General features: G+C 43.3%; 1 protein-coding gene across 2 annotated transcripts in view; it reads left to right on the plus strand.

Annotated features, from left to right (window-relative positions):
* The window catches only part of GSG1L (GSG1 like), a 350921-nt gene that overhangs the window by 124769 nt on the left and 212548 nt on the right, over positions 1 to 13604 (plus strand). For both annotated transcript variants that reach the window (XM_073647801.1, XM_073647800.1), the window contains exon 2: positions 11487 to 11534. In XM_073647801.1, the coding sequence (XP_073503902.1) occupies positions 11487 to 11534 (48 nt within the window). The remainder of the gene's footprint in view (positions 1 to 11486; positions 11535 to 13604) is intronic.

The following is a 13604-nucleotide window of genomic DNA, read 5'->3' on the forward strand; positions in this document are numbered from 1 at the left end:
CTGTCACCATAGTTACCCAGTGCCCAGTCAGCGACATGTAACGCCCCTGTCCATGCCTACTCGTCCAAGTGTCTGTGGTGAAATGCACCCTGTCACACACAGAGTTTCTCAAAGAAGCGGTGATGTTGTGTGCGACATGCTGGTGGAGCGCAGGCACACCTTTCTTTGAGAAGTAGTGCCGACTGGGCATCTGGTACTGGGGCACTGCGACGGACATAAGGTCTCGAAAATCCTCTGTGTCCACCAGGCGGAAAGGCAGCATTTCTGTAGCCAAGAGCTTGCAGATGGTGAAATTCAACCTCTTAGCTTTCTCATGGCTAGGAGGAAATGGTCTTTTACTTGTCCACATCTGAGGGACCGAGGGCTGGCTATTGTGCTTAGACGGGGTTGATAAGGGTGTCCCCGGCAAACTGCCGGTCTGTGAGGAAGATGCAGGCGGACATGTTAGGTTGCCTTGATCCAAAGGTGGTGCTATCGATGTCGGACAGCGCTCAACACGAGCTGGTGTTACCACCTCCAAAGAAAATGATGACCTGCCAATCACGCTGGCTGTTGCGGGTAAAGAGGTGGCAGGTCTGCGCCCCAAAACAGGTGTGACTGCTGTCCCCCCAGTCACAGAGGATGAAGAGGCCGCGGATGCACAAGATATGGCAGACGGTGGTTGGCCCGGCCGGCTAGGCCGCATTGTAGCACACTGAGCTTCCCACTGCAACTTATGCTTCATGTCCATGTGCCGGTTCATGCATGAAGTACTCAAACTATGTATTTTTTGGCCTCTACTTAGCTTTTGCTGACAAATGTTACAGATAACACGAGTTGGGTCATCTTTATCGATCTGAAAAAATGCCCAGGCTATGCAAGGCTTAGCACCCATGCGACCTGAAGAGCCACCACGACTTGTGGTGAGAGGCAGAGTTGTGTTTGAGGATGCAGTTGTTGAGGTGCTTCCAGTACTACGTCTCTGTCCAGGAAGGCGCAACCTGACCTCGTCGTCACTAGCATCTTCCTCCACCTCCTCTGCTGACCTCATCTCTTGGCTGACTGTGGGTTGACAGTAAGTGGGATCTCCAACCTCATCATCATCACCCTGTGTGTTATCACACCCGTCGTCCTCAGAGCCAACCTGTTCCTGCCCTGACAAAAAACTAAAGTTGTCGCTCCAATCAGGTATTTGAGTCTCATCATCGTCTTCCTCATTGTCTCCACCAACAGGAGTTACAGTTTGGGAATGAGGGTCTACATTATGGTCAAAACCTTCTGCGTCTGGTCCTGGATCCGACTCATAAAGATTCTGGGCATCAGTGCAGATCATTTCCTCGTCTGGATTCACAGAAGCGCTGGAGTCGACCTCTGATTCCCAGGCTATAGTATGAGTAAACAGCTCTGCAGACTCAACCATCTGTTCTACCTCATACTCAGACGGGCAGCTGAAGATTTGGGAGCTGTGAGGAAGCAAGTGCGATTGGGGTGACACCTTTGAGGACTGGAGAATTTGTGATGTTGAAGTTGATGTGGAGGAGAGCCCACTTAAAGGAGCACTTGATATCCGTTGAAGCACCTGCTGTTTTTGTGCCTCATCTGGAATTTGTAGCGATTGGCGTGGCCGTAAGAAAGGGATCTTATCACATTGTCCGCTAAAAGAAGTAGACATTTTAGTTTGGCTGGAAGATGGTCTTTCTTCTGCAGATGTTACTGTTGCTTTAACACCTACCCCACGGACACAACCTTTTTTCCCCTTCCCAACACGCCTATTCCCCTTTCCACCAGCAGCAGGCCTTTTTCCACTCATTTTGGTGGTTAACTAATTCACAACTCTGGAGTTGTTTGCACAAAAAAACAATGGATGGGAACCGAGCAGAGATGAGTGGCCAAACTGTGGTATTAGGCCAAAACTATTGGCTGGGTTAGATGCAGAAAAAAATTATATTCAATTTGCAACCTAATGGAGGTCAGTATAGATGGACTAATAGAACAAGTCCCACACACAGCTAGAAGCCCAAATATTTTTTCAGAGCTAGATGCAGAAAAAAATTATATTCAGTTTGCAACCTGATGGAGGTCAGTATAGATGGACTAATAGAGAAAGTCCCACACACTGCTAGAAGGCCAAATATTTTTTCAGAGCTAGATGCAGAAAAAAATTATATTCAGTTTGCAACCTGATGGAGGTCAGTATAGATGGACTAATAGAGAAAGTCCCACACACTGCTAGAAGGCCAAATATTTTTTCAGAGCTAGATGCAGAAAAAAATTATATTCAGTTTGCAACCTGATGGAGGTCTGTATAGATGGATTAATAGAACAAGTCCCACACACAGCTAGAAGCCCAATATTTTTTCAGAGGTAGATGCAGAAAAAAGTATATTCAGTTTGCAACCTGATGGAGGTCAGTATAGATGGACTAATACAACAAGTCCCACACACTGCTAGAAGGCCAAATATTTTTTCAGAGCTAGATGCAGAAAAAAATTATATTCAATTTGCAACCTGATGGAGGTCAGTATAGATGGAGTAATAGAACAAGTCCCACACACAGCTAGAAGCCCAAATATTTTTTCAGAGGTAGATGCAGATAAAAATTATTTTTAATTTGCAACCTGATGGAGGTCAGTATAGATGGACTAATAGAGAAAGTCCCACACACTGCTAGAAGGCCAAATATTTTTTTCAGAGCTAGATGCAGAAAAAAATTATATTCAGTTTGCAACCTGATGGAGGTCTGTATAGATGGATTAATAGAACAAGTCCTACACACAGCTAGAAGCCCAATATATATTGGTTTGGCATGGCAGAGACAAATTAAGTAACTTTTTGCAGGCTGACATGGAAGCTATGTGAGCTGTAAACATTGTTAGTATGGAGTGGTGAGTTCTAGAGTTTTCTGGTTCTCTGAAAGACATTAGCGATGAGGAAGATTAAGGAGTTTGAGTGGTGCTAGACCTATAACCGGTGGAGGCTACAGGTAGTCCAAAAGCTGAGGAACTGCTTGTAGTACTAAGTTGCTTCCCTAAAGCTTGTAGTGTGCCCTGGTTGACTCAAACTTGCAGTGTAATGGACTGAACTAAGCATGAATGAAGGAGTTGGTTGTTGAGGGGCTCCTAAAAAAGGGCTCCAAATGGTGGTGACAAACCTCTTGTTTTCATATTAAAGGTTTTGTTGTAAATTTGAACTTATTGTTGAATTGCAACAAGTTCTGCATTACAGTGTAAAATAAGGTTTCGATGACACTATACAGTAGGTGATAGTCTGCAGTTCATAATAGGGGTTATATGGACAGGCTTTGCACAAATCACTCAGCTGTGCCGGTCGCAAGGGAATCAAGGGCCTTCAACCTTTAAACTCTATACAGGAATCTAGACTTATGCAAGGAATCCTCGGTTATGTCCACAAACTAGCTACTGGCCGGTGGAGTGGGCCAGCAGAAAATGATCATGATTCCGCTTCTAAACGAGGAGATCAAAGTCAGCAACAGTATCATGAGACAGTCAAAAAAAATGACCCAAGATCAGGAATGACACAGTAGGAGATTCAGGATACAGGGTTAAGCAAAACAGACAAGGGTAATTAATTAATACTTATAAGTGGCAACACTGGCAAGCTACAGGAGGTTTAAATAGAGAGTGGACCAACACAAAGCTAATTACATAAACAATACAAAGAGAACCCACAAGCTCCTTTCCTGAATGGCACCACAAGTCCCAGCAGTCACTAAATTGAACTGTGCTTGTGTCACCCAGCATCGTCCGCAATGAAAGTTCATGGTGACAATTACAGAGGTAGTGAAGGCACAATAAGATGCAGATGTAAGTTGTTCAAACAGTGTTCTGAAAATGTCAAGCAATTGCAGAATGTACTGCAACCTCTATGCTCTATATGAAATTTGTAACCAATAAGCTTGATGTGCATGTATGTACAGGGGGTGAAAAAAGTATTGAACACAGACATCACAATTTTCTAATATATTTCTAAAGGTGTTATTGGCATGAAATCAAACCATACATATCCATAAATTAAGTTATGTGTAATAATGAGAAATGACACAGGGAAAAAGTATTAAACTCACTTACTGAAATTTATTAAATACCTCGTACAAAAGCTGTTGTTGGTGATTACAACTTCAAGATGCCTCCTGTAGTGAGAAACTAGTCACATGCATTGCTCAGGTGTGATTTTGGCCCATTCTTCTACACAACTACTCTTCATATCCCAAAGGTTCTGTGGGCTCCTTCTATGAACTCTGAGCTTTTGTTCCTTCCATATATTTTCTGTTGGATTCAGGTCAGGTGATTGACTGGGCCATTCTAGCAGCTTTATTTTCTTTCTCTGAAACCAATTGAGAGTTTTCTTGGTTGTGTGTTTGAGGTCATTCTCTTGCTGAAATGTCCACACTCATTTCATCTTCATCATCCTGATAGATGGCATCAGATTTTTATCAAGAATATATCGGTACATTTGTCCATTCATCAATTCCTTCAATTACATTAAGTTCGCTAGTGCCGTACGCTGAAAAACAGCCCCACACTATAATGTTCCCATCTCCAAATTTCAGTGTTGGCATGAAGTTTTTGACATGATATGCAGTGCCTTTTGGCTTCTAAATATGGTGTGTATTATGGCATCCAACGAGTTCAATTTCAGTCCCATCTGACCAGACTTTATTCTCCCAGTATTTCATAGACTTGTCTAAATGTTGTTGAGCAAACTTTAAACGCTCTTGAATATGCTTTTTGTTCAGCAATGGAGTCTTGCTTAATGAATGTGCATACAAGCCATGGTGGTTGAGCGCATTACTTATTGTTTTCTTTGAAGCAATTGTACCTGTGATTCCAGGCCTTTTTGTAGCTCTCCACAGGTGGTCTTTGGCTCTTGAACAACTCTTCTGATAATTCTTTTCATTCCTCTGTCTGAAATATTGCGGGGAGCACCTAATCATGGCTAATTTATTGTGAAATGATGTTCTTTCCGCTTCTGGATTATGGCCCCAACAGTGCTTACTGGAGCCTTCAGTAGTTTAGAAATTTTTCTGTAACCAATGCCATCAGTATGTTTTGCAACAATAAGGTTGCAAAGGTCTTGAGACAGCTCAGTGGTTTTACCCATCATGAAATGTTTCTTGAATGGCATCTTGGTAATGAGACACCTTTTTATAGGCCATCAGTTGAACCAACTGATATTATTTTTCACTAAGTGGTAGGATTGCTTCCTAATTATTGATAGATTTCAGCTGGTGTCATTACTTTCCATGGCTTTTTGCACCTCTCTTTCTTCATGTGTTCAAAACTTTTTCCCTCTGTCATTTCTCTTTATTAAATATAACTTCATTTATGGACATCTGTGCTTTGAAGGCTTTGCCTGTGTGGATTGGATGGGTTGTTACCGACATCTGGTGAGAATTTCATATCAATAGCACCTTTAGAAATATATTTACTTAGAAAATTGGTGATATGTTCAATACTTATTTCACCCACTATATATGTATAGAAAGAAAAGGAAAGCACTTCTGTTTTCGCCAACTTCAGTTATTGTTTCTTTGAAGGGGCACTGCACAACTACCCTCTTTCAAGCTTGATAGAAACAATGCCCTTTATAAGGCCAAACTTGAAGTAAGAGATTTGGGCATACTGTAGTCAGCTACCTTCTGTCTAGGGAACCAATCTCTACCCAATTACCTTACTTTCAATTTTAAATAAAAATGTATTCCTACTTCTCTATTTTTTGTACACTTTTTTCCAAAATGTATCTCTTAAAATCTTGATAAAAAGTCCGTTGTGTCATTTATCACAAATACTTTTAAATACTATTATGCTGCCTGCAAGATTGCTTATTTTAAATTAATACCGTTCCCTATAACAGCCCAAGGGTAAAATGTCATTTTTATCCAGAGTCAGGAATGGTCAACACTAAATATTTTATTTAATAGGACATGAAAAACAAATGCAGTACAAGCAATAAATATTGATACAGCTATACATATTGCAAAACATCTTCAAAAGACCACCTCTTTGAGAAGACCACTCCTTATATAGATTAGATTTTTGACTGATTTTCAGTTCTATTATATATTATGTATATTTGCATCACCCCTTAAAGGACCAATTTTCCATGCAATTTTAGGTGGTCATTTCAAAGAGATTTCACTTTTGTGAGATTATATACATTATATCATCGGTTGCTAAGACATTTTGGACTGCGTAGACTGTAAAAATCCTTAAAAGGGTTTTCTACCACAGGGAAAACTTTTGGCAAACAGTTCAGCAGTTTGCTGGATACTAACAGTGTATAATATATGCACTGTTAGAATTCGGCTCTCGTTGCCTCATGGCCATAAACATGAGATTTTCGCACTTGCATCTATATTCTCATCATCTTCTTTCAGTGTTCTATTGAGATGCAAGTCACTTGCTTGTAGTAACATGACAAACCGGCTTGCAGAGCAGTATCCTAACATTGTGTATATTACACACCAGGGCCGGCTCCAGGTTTTTGTGGGCCCTGTGCGAAAGAGTCTCAGTGGGCCCCTTTAACACATACCACGATTCATGATGCACAGATACCGCAGAGAAATATATGTATAGTACAATGCCGAAGATTTCACTCCTTACAATACATGAGTGATATCTATTGTAAATTCTACAATATCTCAGAAACAGGCGAATCCTCGCAGCGCACAGTGCAGACCAGACAGTATGGTCCTCCATACAGTATTATGGACACCATATAGTCATCCATACAGTATTATGAGCCCCATATAATGCCCCATACAGAATAATGGACCCCATATAACGCTCCATACAGGACACTGGTCCCCATATAACACTCCATACAGGATACTGGCCCCCATATAACACTCCAGAGAGGATACTGGCCCCCTTATAATGCTCCATACAGAATACTGAACCTCACATAATGCCCCATGCATGATGTCACCTCTCCCCCCCATATAATGTCCCAAACAGGATGTCACCTCTCCCCCCCATAAAATGCCCCATGCAGGATGTCACCTCCCCATATAATGCCCCATGCAGGATGTCACATCTCCCCGCATATAATGCCCCATGCAGGATGTCACCTATCCCCCTCCTTATAATGCCCCATGCAGGATGTCACCTCTCCCCCCATATAATGCCCCAAGCAGGATGTCACCCCCCATATAGTGCCCCATGCAGGATATCACCTCTCCCCACCATATAATGCCCCATGCAGGATGTCACCTCTCATCCCATATATATTGCCCTATGCAGGATGTCACCTCTCCCCCCATATAATGCCCCATGCAGGATGTCACTTGTCCCCCCCATATAGTACCCAATGCAGGATGTCACCTCTCACCCATATAATGCCCTATGCAGGATGTCACCTCTCCCCCATATAATGCCCCATGCAGGATGTCACCTCTCCCCCCATAAAATGCCCCATGCAGGATATCATCTTTCCCCCCATATAATGCCCCATGCAGGATGTCACTTGTTCCACCCCCATATAATGTCCCATGCATGATGTCAATTGTCCCCCCCACCATATAATGCCCCATGCAGGATGTCACTTGTCCCCCCCACCATATAATGCCCCATGCAGGATGTCACTTGTTCCCCTCCATATAATGCCCTATGCAGGATGTCACTTGTTCCCCCCCCACACTATATAATGTCCCATGCAGGATGTCACTTGTCCCCCCCACCATATAATGACCCATGCCTCCATACATATAAAAAAAAATCAAATACTCACCTCACTTCTCCTCACCTGCTGCCACTGCTCCGGGCTCCTCAGCATCGCCGGCGTCTTCCCGCTCTGCGCTGTGATGGCTCAGGAGAGAGAGCGGTGTAAAGACATCACCACGCCCTCTGACCTGAGATGTCACAGTGCAGCAGCCGCGTAAGAGACCCGAGCTGCTGCGGAGGCAAGGGGAGAGGTAAGTATTGTGCCGGGGCCCTGAGCAAGCGGGGGGAGCGGGAGCTGACACCGGCACCGCACCGCTCACGGGTCCCATAGCTTACCAGGGTGCCCGATGGTAAGTGGGCCCCCCCCCCCGCCTGCTCAGGGCCCCGGCACTTACCCGGGTGCGCTGGGTGCTTACACCGGCCCTGTTACACATGGTTAGTATTCAGCAAGCTATAGTGCTTGCTTAAAATTTGCCTTGTAGTGGAAAACCCCTCTAATGATTTAAGATACATAATATCTGTGGTATGAATCCAAAAGACCTCAGGTTTGCTTATTGGTAACCTGTCGTCAACCTGTCATACATAACCTAAACTGCTTACATATTGTTATGATAAACGCACACATAAAAGAGATGCTGCAGATTTTCTGTGTGGATCTGTGCATGGAAAGTCACAGTGGATTATGACACTAGACATCTAAATAATATTTTAACAAATGTCATCCAAGAGGTCTGAAATTTTACCTTTTGGAAATTGACCTGTAGTGCATGTCTGTTTCTGTTGAGGATTTTCACCTTAAAGGGGTTTTCCCACAAAAAAAGTTCATTTTAATCAATAGATCTTGGAATGATAAAAGTTCCACAATTGGATGTGCTTAAATAAAATGTTCCTGCGTTGAGATAATCTTATAAATGTTCCCCTGCTGTGTACTGTGTAATGGCTGTGTCTGACCATACAGGAACATAGTCTGATCATACCACATCTCCTGGGCAGGGGGGGGGGGGAGTATACAGACATTACAGCATGGGATCAAAGACAAAAACAATGAGTAAAAACAAGCAGTGAAATGTTTTACCTCACAGAAAGTATCAGCTGTGATCCCGTGCTATAATGCCTGTATACTCTTTTGTTTCCTCCCCTGCCCAGGAGATGTGGTATGATGAGACCATGTTCTGTCCATGGTCAGACACAGTCATTACACAGGGGAATATTGCTAAGATTATCTCAGCACAGGAACATTTTATGTAATCACATTCAATTGTGGAACTTATTATTATTATTCCAAGATGTATTGATTAAATGAACGTTTGTACGTGGGAAAACCCCTTTAGATTTCACCCTTTTCATTCTTCTACATGCAGATTCTGCTGTGGCATGTGCCCCTACCTTTACACAGGATGGTAAGGTGTTTCTAAAGATGTGACAGTAAAAACAAAGAAGTATCACATGCTACCTGTGGGCAGTCCCAATATCCCAAGGACTCATACAACTCGCACCCTTCGGGCTTGACTGACATTCCATATGGCACTCATGGCCAAGAATATGCCATTATAAGACCAGAAGGCAGTAGTAAGGAGATGGGCAGTTATTCCTGCGCTGCTGGCAAAGTCTCATGAACGGAATCAAGAGATGAATTTGAATAAAAGTGTTTTTTTTTTCGTGGTTTAAAATCTACGCTTTTCGAGGTAATCCAACCTCTTCTTCAGGACTTCTCGATTCCATTTGTGGGACATCGACAGCAGCGCAGGAAAAGCGGCCTATCTCCTTACTACTACCTTCTGGTACGTGACCCGTGGTCTGCAAAATCTGGTACATGCTTTGAAAGTGTTACAATTGCAACAATATAAGGTGTGAAAGCACCCCCCGGTTTTTACCTTTCTAACATGGATAAAACCCTATTATGCACTATTTGCTCCCCAGCTCCATCACAATTATAAGCCAGTTCTAGCAGTATCTATTGTATAGAAAGTAAGAAACACTCACCTTTACCTTTATAATATGCATGTGTCAAATGGCAAGGAAGCTGGTTGGCAATGACATATTCACGCCTGTGGGATGTCAAGCATGCCAATAGGTGCGTAGGATTGCATGATTCCTTATCAAGACCAGGACTACCCACCTCATTCTTCACAGGTACTTAGCCCTACTTTATACTATTGTTTTGTTCCTTCATGCTGTAAGGGACATTTCAGAAAGTGACCTCTTTAAAGACACATCACCACCCTGTATAGTGCTTTGGCAGTTGTTAGGGGTTGTATATGTGACGACCAGTACCTATAATACCATCCCCTTTGCTACCTCTGATAAGATGAAAATTGGTCATTACATTCTTGTTTTTAACTGTTGAATTGTATGGAGAGTTTGTCTCTTCCTTTGTTTTGTTATATTTTACATTGGCATCATTTTGGGGTACATACATTTTATTTACTCTTTCTAAGAAGAGTAAAAGCAAAGCATAAAAAATATTTTTGCCATTTGTTTTTACACCTGCGAATAAAAAAACCTACTGTAACTTAAAGGATTTGCCCAGTTAAAACACTGATGGTCCAACCACTTTAACTACCGATCAGCAGAATAGGGAACTTTTATTTTCGTTAGATTGCAGTGACAGTGTGCTTACTCCACCGCTGCTCTGCTGGACTTTTTCAAGCAGCCACTTAAAGAATGAATGGAGTGGTGTCTGGCGTGAAACCTGCTGCTCCATTTTGAAACTGGGATAAAAATGCCTCGATGGGGATACAAATTTGCCTATCTGCCGGCCGGTCTGGATCCCAACAGTGGGCCACCCACTGATCAGCAAGTTATCACCTACCCTACAGATAGATGATAACGTGTGTTCCCTGGACTACCCCTTTAAGAATGCCTTATTTGGGGTATATTTTCTTTACATCATAAGACCCGTAGACTAATATGTTTACATGTGTGATTCTTATGGTGTTAGTGTCCTTTAAAGAAGCACTCTTCCTCCTCCCATCAAAATTTTTATGTTCTTAATATATTGCAGTCATCATATTATATAGCACTGTGTACTTACAATTGCTCATTTTGCCTTTCTACTCAGCTAATTCTTCTCTTTTCCATTAGGTCTATGGCATCACGTGATTAAAAACTGATGAGCTGAATCCTTCTAAGCTCTAGGTAGAAACACCAAGTCTCTTTTCCTTGCATGAGTCATCACTGCAAATGCACATGGCAGGGAGAGGGGCTGAGCAGTTGGGTCAGAAGTTGAAGAGGGAAATGATTCATGCAGAGAGAAGAGACTTCCTGTTTCTACATAGAGCAGAGAAAATAGAACAATTAACTGGGTAGAAAGGCAAAATGAGCAATTGTAAGTACACAGTGCTATATAATATAATGATTGCAATATATTAAAAAGATAAAAACTTTGATGGGAGTGCTTATTTAAAGAGTTATTCACAAAAAAAAACAAGTTATTCCATATTGCTAGAAGAGAGAATAACTATTTGTCCGCTGGAGGTCTGAAAGCTGAAACCGTGAGAACGAAGCTCTGCAGCCCCTCCCTTAATGGTTTAGTCCCCATGTGCAATTCTGTGCCATTCATTGTCTATGGGACTGCCAAGTGCAGTGCTCAGCTGTTTCTGATGGTCACATAGATTCTGACGGTTCACAAGAGTTTAGAGCCCAATCCTCAGGATCATAAGGGGGAACCGCAGACCATGGACAATCAGCAAGTTATTCCCTATTCTCTGGATAATGGGTAACTTGTTTTTTGGAGAGAATAACCATTTAATGTTGTATACAACTTGTAGATTGTAAAGTTACGTAAAATGAATGACTCGTTGACCGTTTTTTTTCTATTTATAGGTGAAAAATGTCGAAGCTTTATTGACCTTGCGCCGGCATCTGAAAAAGGTAAAGAATACATGAAACATATTGTTACTATTCTGACCTACTGTTAGTAGCTGATACATGTTTGGCTCAATGTGCAGTCTGCCATGTTTTCATGTTACACTCTTCTTCTTTGACTGTTTTTTTGCAACTTTACTCCATGATTGATCTTAACTTACATTATACTACTTTGCTTTTTCCATCAACAAAGCAAATTGTTTGCAGGACAGCTTGTAGTTTTATATGACAACTTCCATTTCACTATATAATTTACTGAAAATGGAAAAAAAATTAAAGTGGGGTGAAATTGAAAAAAGCAGCAATTCGCCATTGCTTTTCGGGTTTTGTTTTGACAACATTCACTTTGTGGCAAAAATGATCTGAAAGCTTTATTCTACAGTTTAGCACGGTTATGGTTAAATTTATAGATTTTTTTTACTATTTAAAGGGAACCTGACACGTCAGATAATGCTAATAACCTGCAGACATAGGGTTAATCTACAGGTTAATAGCGTTATGAAGGTGCTCAACCGCTGTACTGAAAGTGTGGTACCCGGGAAAAAATTTACTTTATTACTCCCGGGAGCCGCCAGCTTTCAGTCATACAGGTGTTCCCGCATGGCATCCATCAGCCACCACCCAGTGCTTCTAGCTTCCTGGTACATATTAGCGCCATTGTATTATTTTGCTAATGCGCATGTGACGCGCCCCTGGGCCTGTGTCGCGCTGCGTTGCGCACGCGGGAGCTTACCCGGAGCCGGATCTCTTGAGGGTTGTAGTCTCGTGGCGGTGACCCGGTCCGTGCCCAGGGAGTCAAACTGAGCGGCGATGTAACAGCGGTAGATGCAGGACGACTACGCCACCCGTTGAATGCAGCTATGGAGCTGCCGCTGCAGGACAGTCCGCTGAGGCCGGTGGATGGATGGTGCAGCGTAGATGGTATAACCCCCAACGGGAGGGGTATGGCCTCAGGGCAGCAGATGTGGATGATGGGGGTAGCAGGAACAACTCAGAGACGGTGCGGTGTAATTCAGGGTCTTTACTGGTAACAACGATAGACCCTCCCGGAGTACTTGCTAGTGAACGGGGCCTGGTCAGTCCTTGAGCAGATGGGATCTCCCCTGGCCAGGCGGAGTTGTAGGCCTCCCAAACTGACTGTACTCTTCTGGCTACCTTGCTAGAAGCGGATATAAGTAGCCCACGTCCCTGAGTGTACCGTGTGGTGCTCACCCGTATGGCCGGTGACTCGGGGCCTTCTAATGGCTTCCGCTCCACGATGGCGGTGCTGGTCCCACGCGTGTGACCGTGCCTTCGGGTTTCTGGGCCTGAGGACCTGAAATCCCCTGCCGGTCGGCTTCTGCTGCTGGGCAAGAGTTAGTCCCCACAGCCTCGGACGCCGGGTCCGGTAAGAAAGCTTCTCAGTCAGGGCGAGCTCTGCAGCTGCCAGCCCCTGACTTGTAGTAGTATTGCTCCCACTGAGCTTCTGCTGTTTCTTCCTGTGACTGTTTCTTGTCTCTACTCTCCTTGACTGCTAACCCTGCTTCAGCCCCGGGTTTATATAGGGGAAGTTCTTCCCCTCCCAAGACTGGGCAGGAGGTGTGGCATGCACAGGATCCCTGACCAAAGGACCTCCCACCTGCTCTCAGACATAATATCTCTATCACTGTGGCAACCAGACCCCTGGGGTGTCACATTCCCCCCTAGTGAAATTTAGTACTCCGGGACTAAACAAATTTTAGAAAAACATAACAAGATATAACAATAACAATACAATAAAGAAACACATAAAGGTGGTCACGGCATGTCCGTAACCGGGTGCAGTCTTTGAAGAAAGCAAGGTGTCCATTTCACCAAAACAGGGAGACGTAACCAGGTAGGGGTCTGTCCTACCCCGAGTCCTTAACAGTCTCTAGTCTATCCTGGGTTACGCTCCAACTATGTACAAGGATTCCCGGTAAATCCACCAAGGATTCCTAAAAATAACTGGAAACACAAAATTATACACAAGCAACAATACACAGATAAACATAAATAAAACAATTTATACACTTCAAATCCTCCAGCGTGCGGGTAACTGGCCTCTAGTGGCCCTAG

This window comes from Phyllobates terribilis, unplaced genomic scaffold (genome assembly GCF_046119375.1).
Source record: "Phyllobates terribilis strain yellow unplaced genomic scaffold, ASM4611937v1 Scaffold_9__5_contigs__length_417890890, whole genome shotgun sequence".
Classification (NCBI taxonomy): domain Eukaryota; kingdom Metazoa; phylum Chordata; class Amphibia; order Anura; family Dendrobatidae; genus Phyllobates; species Phyllobates terribilis.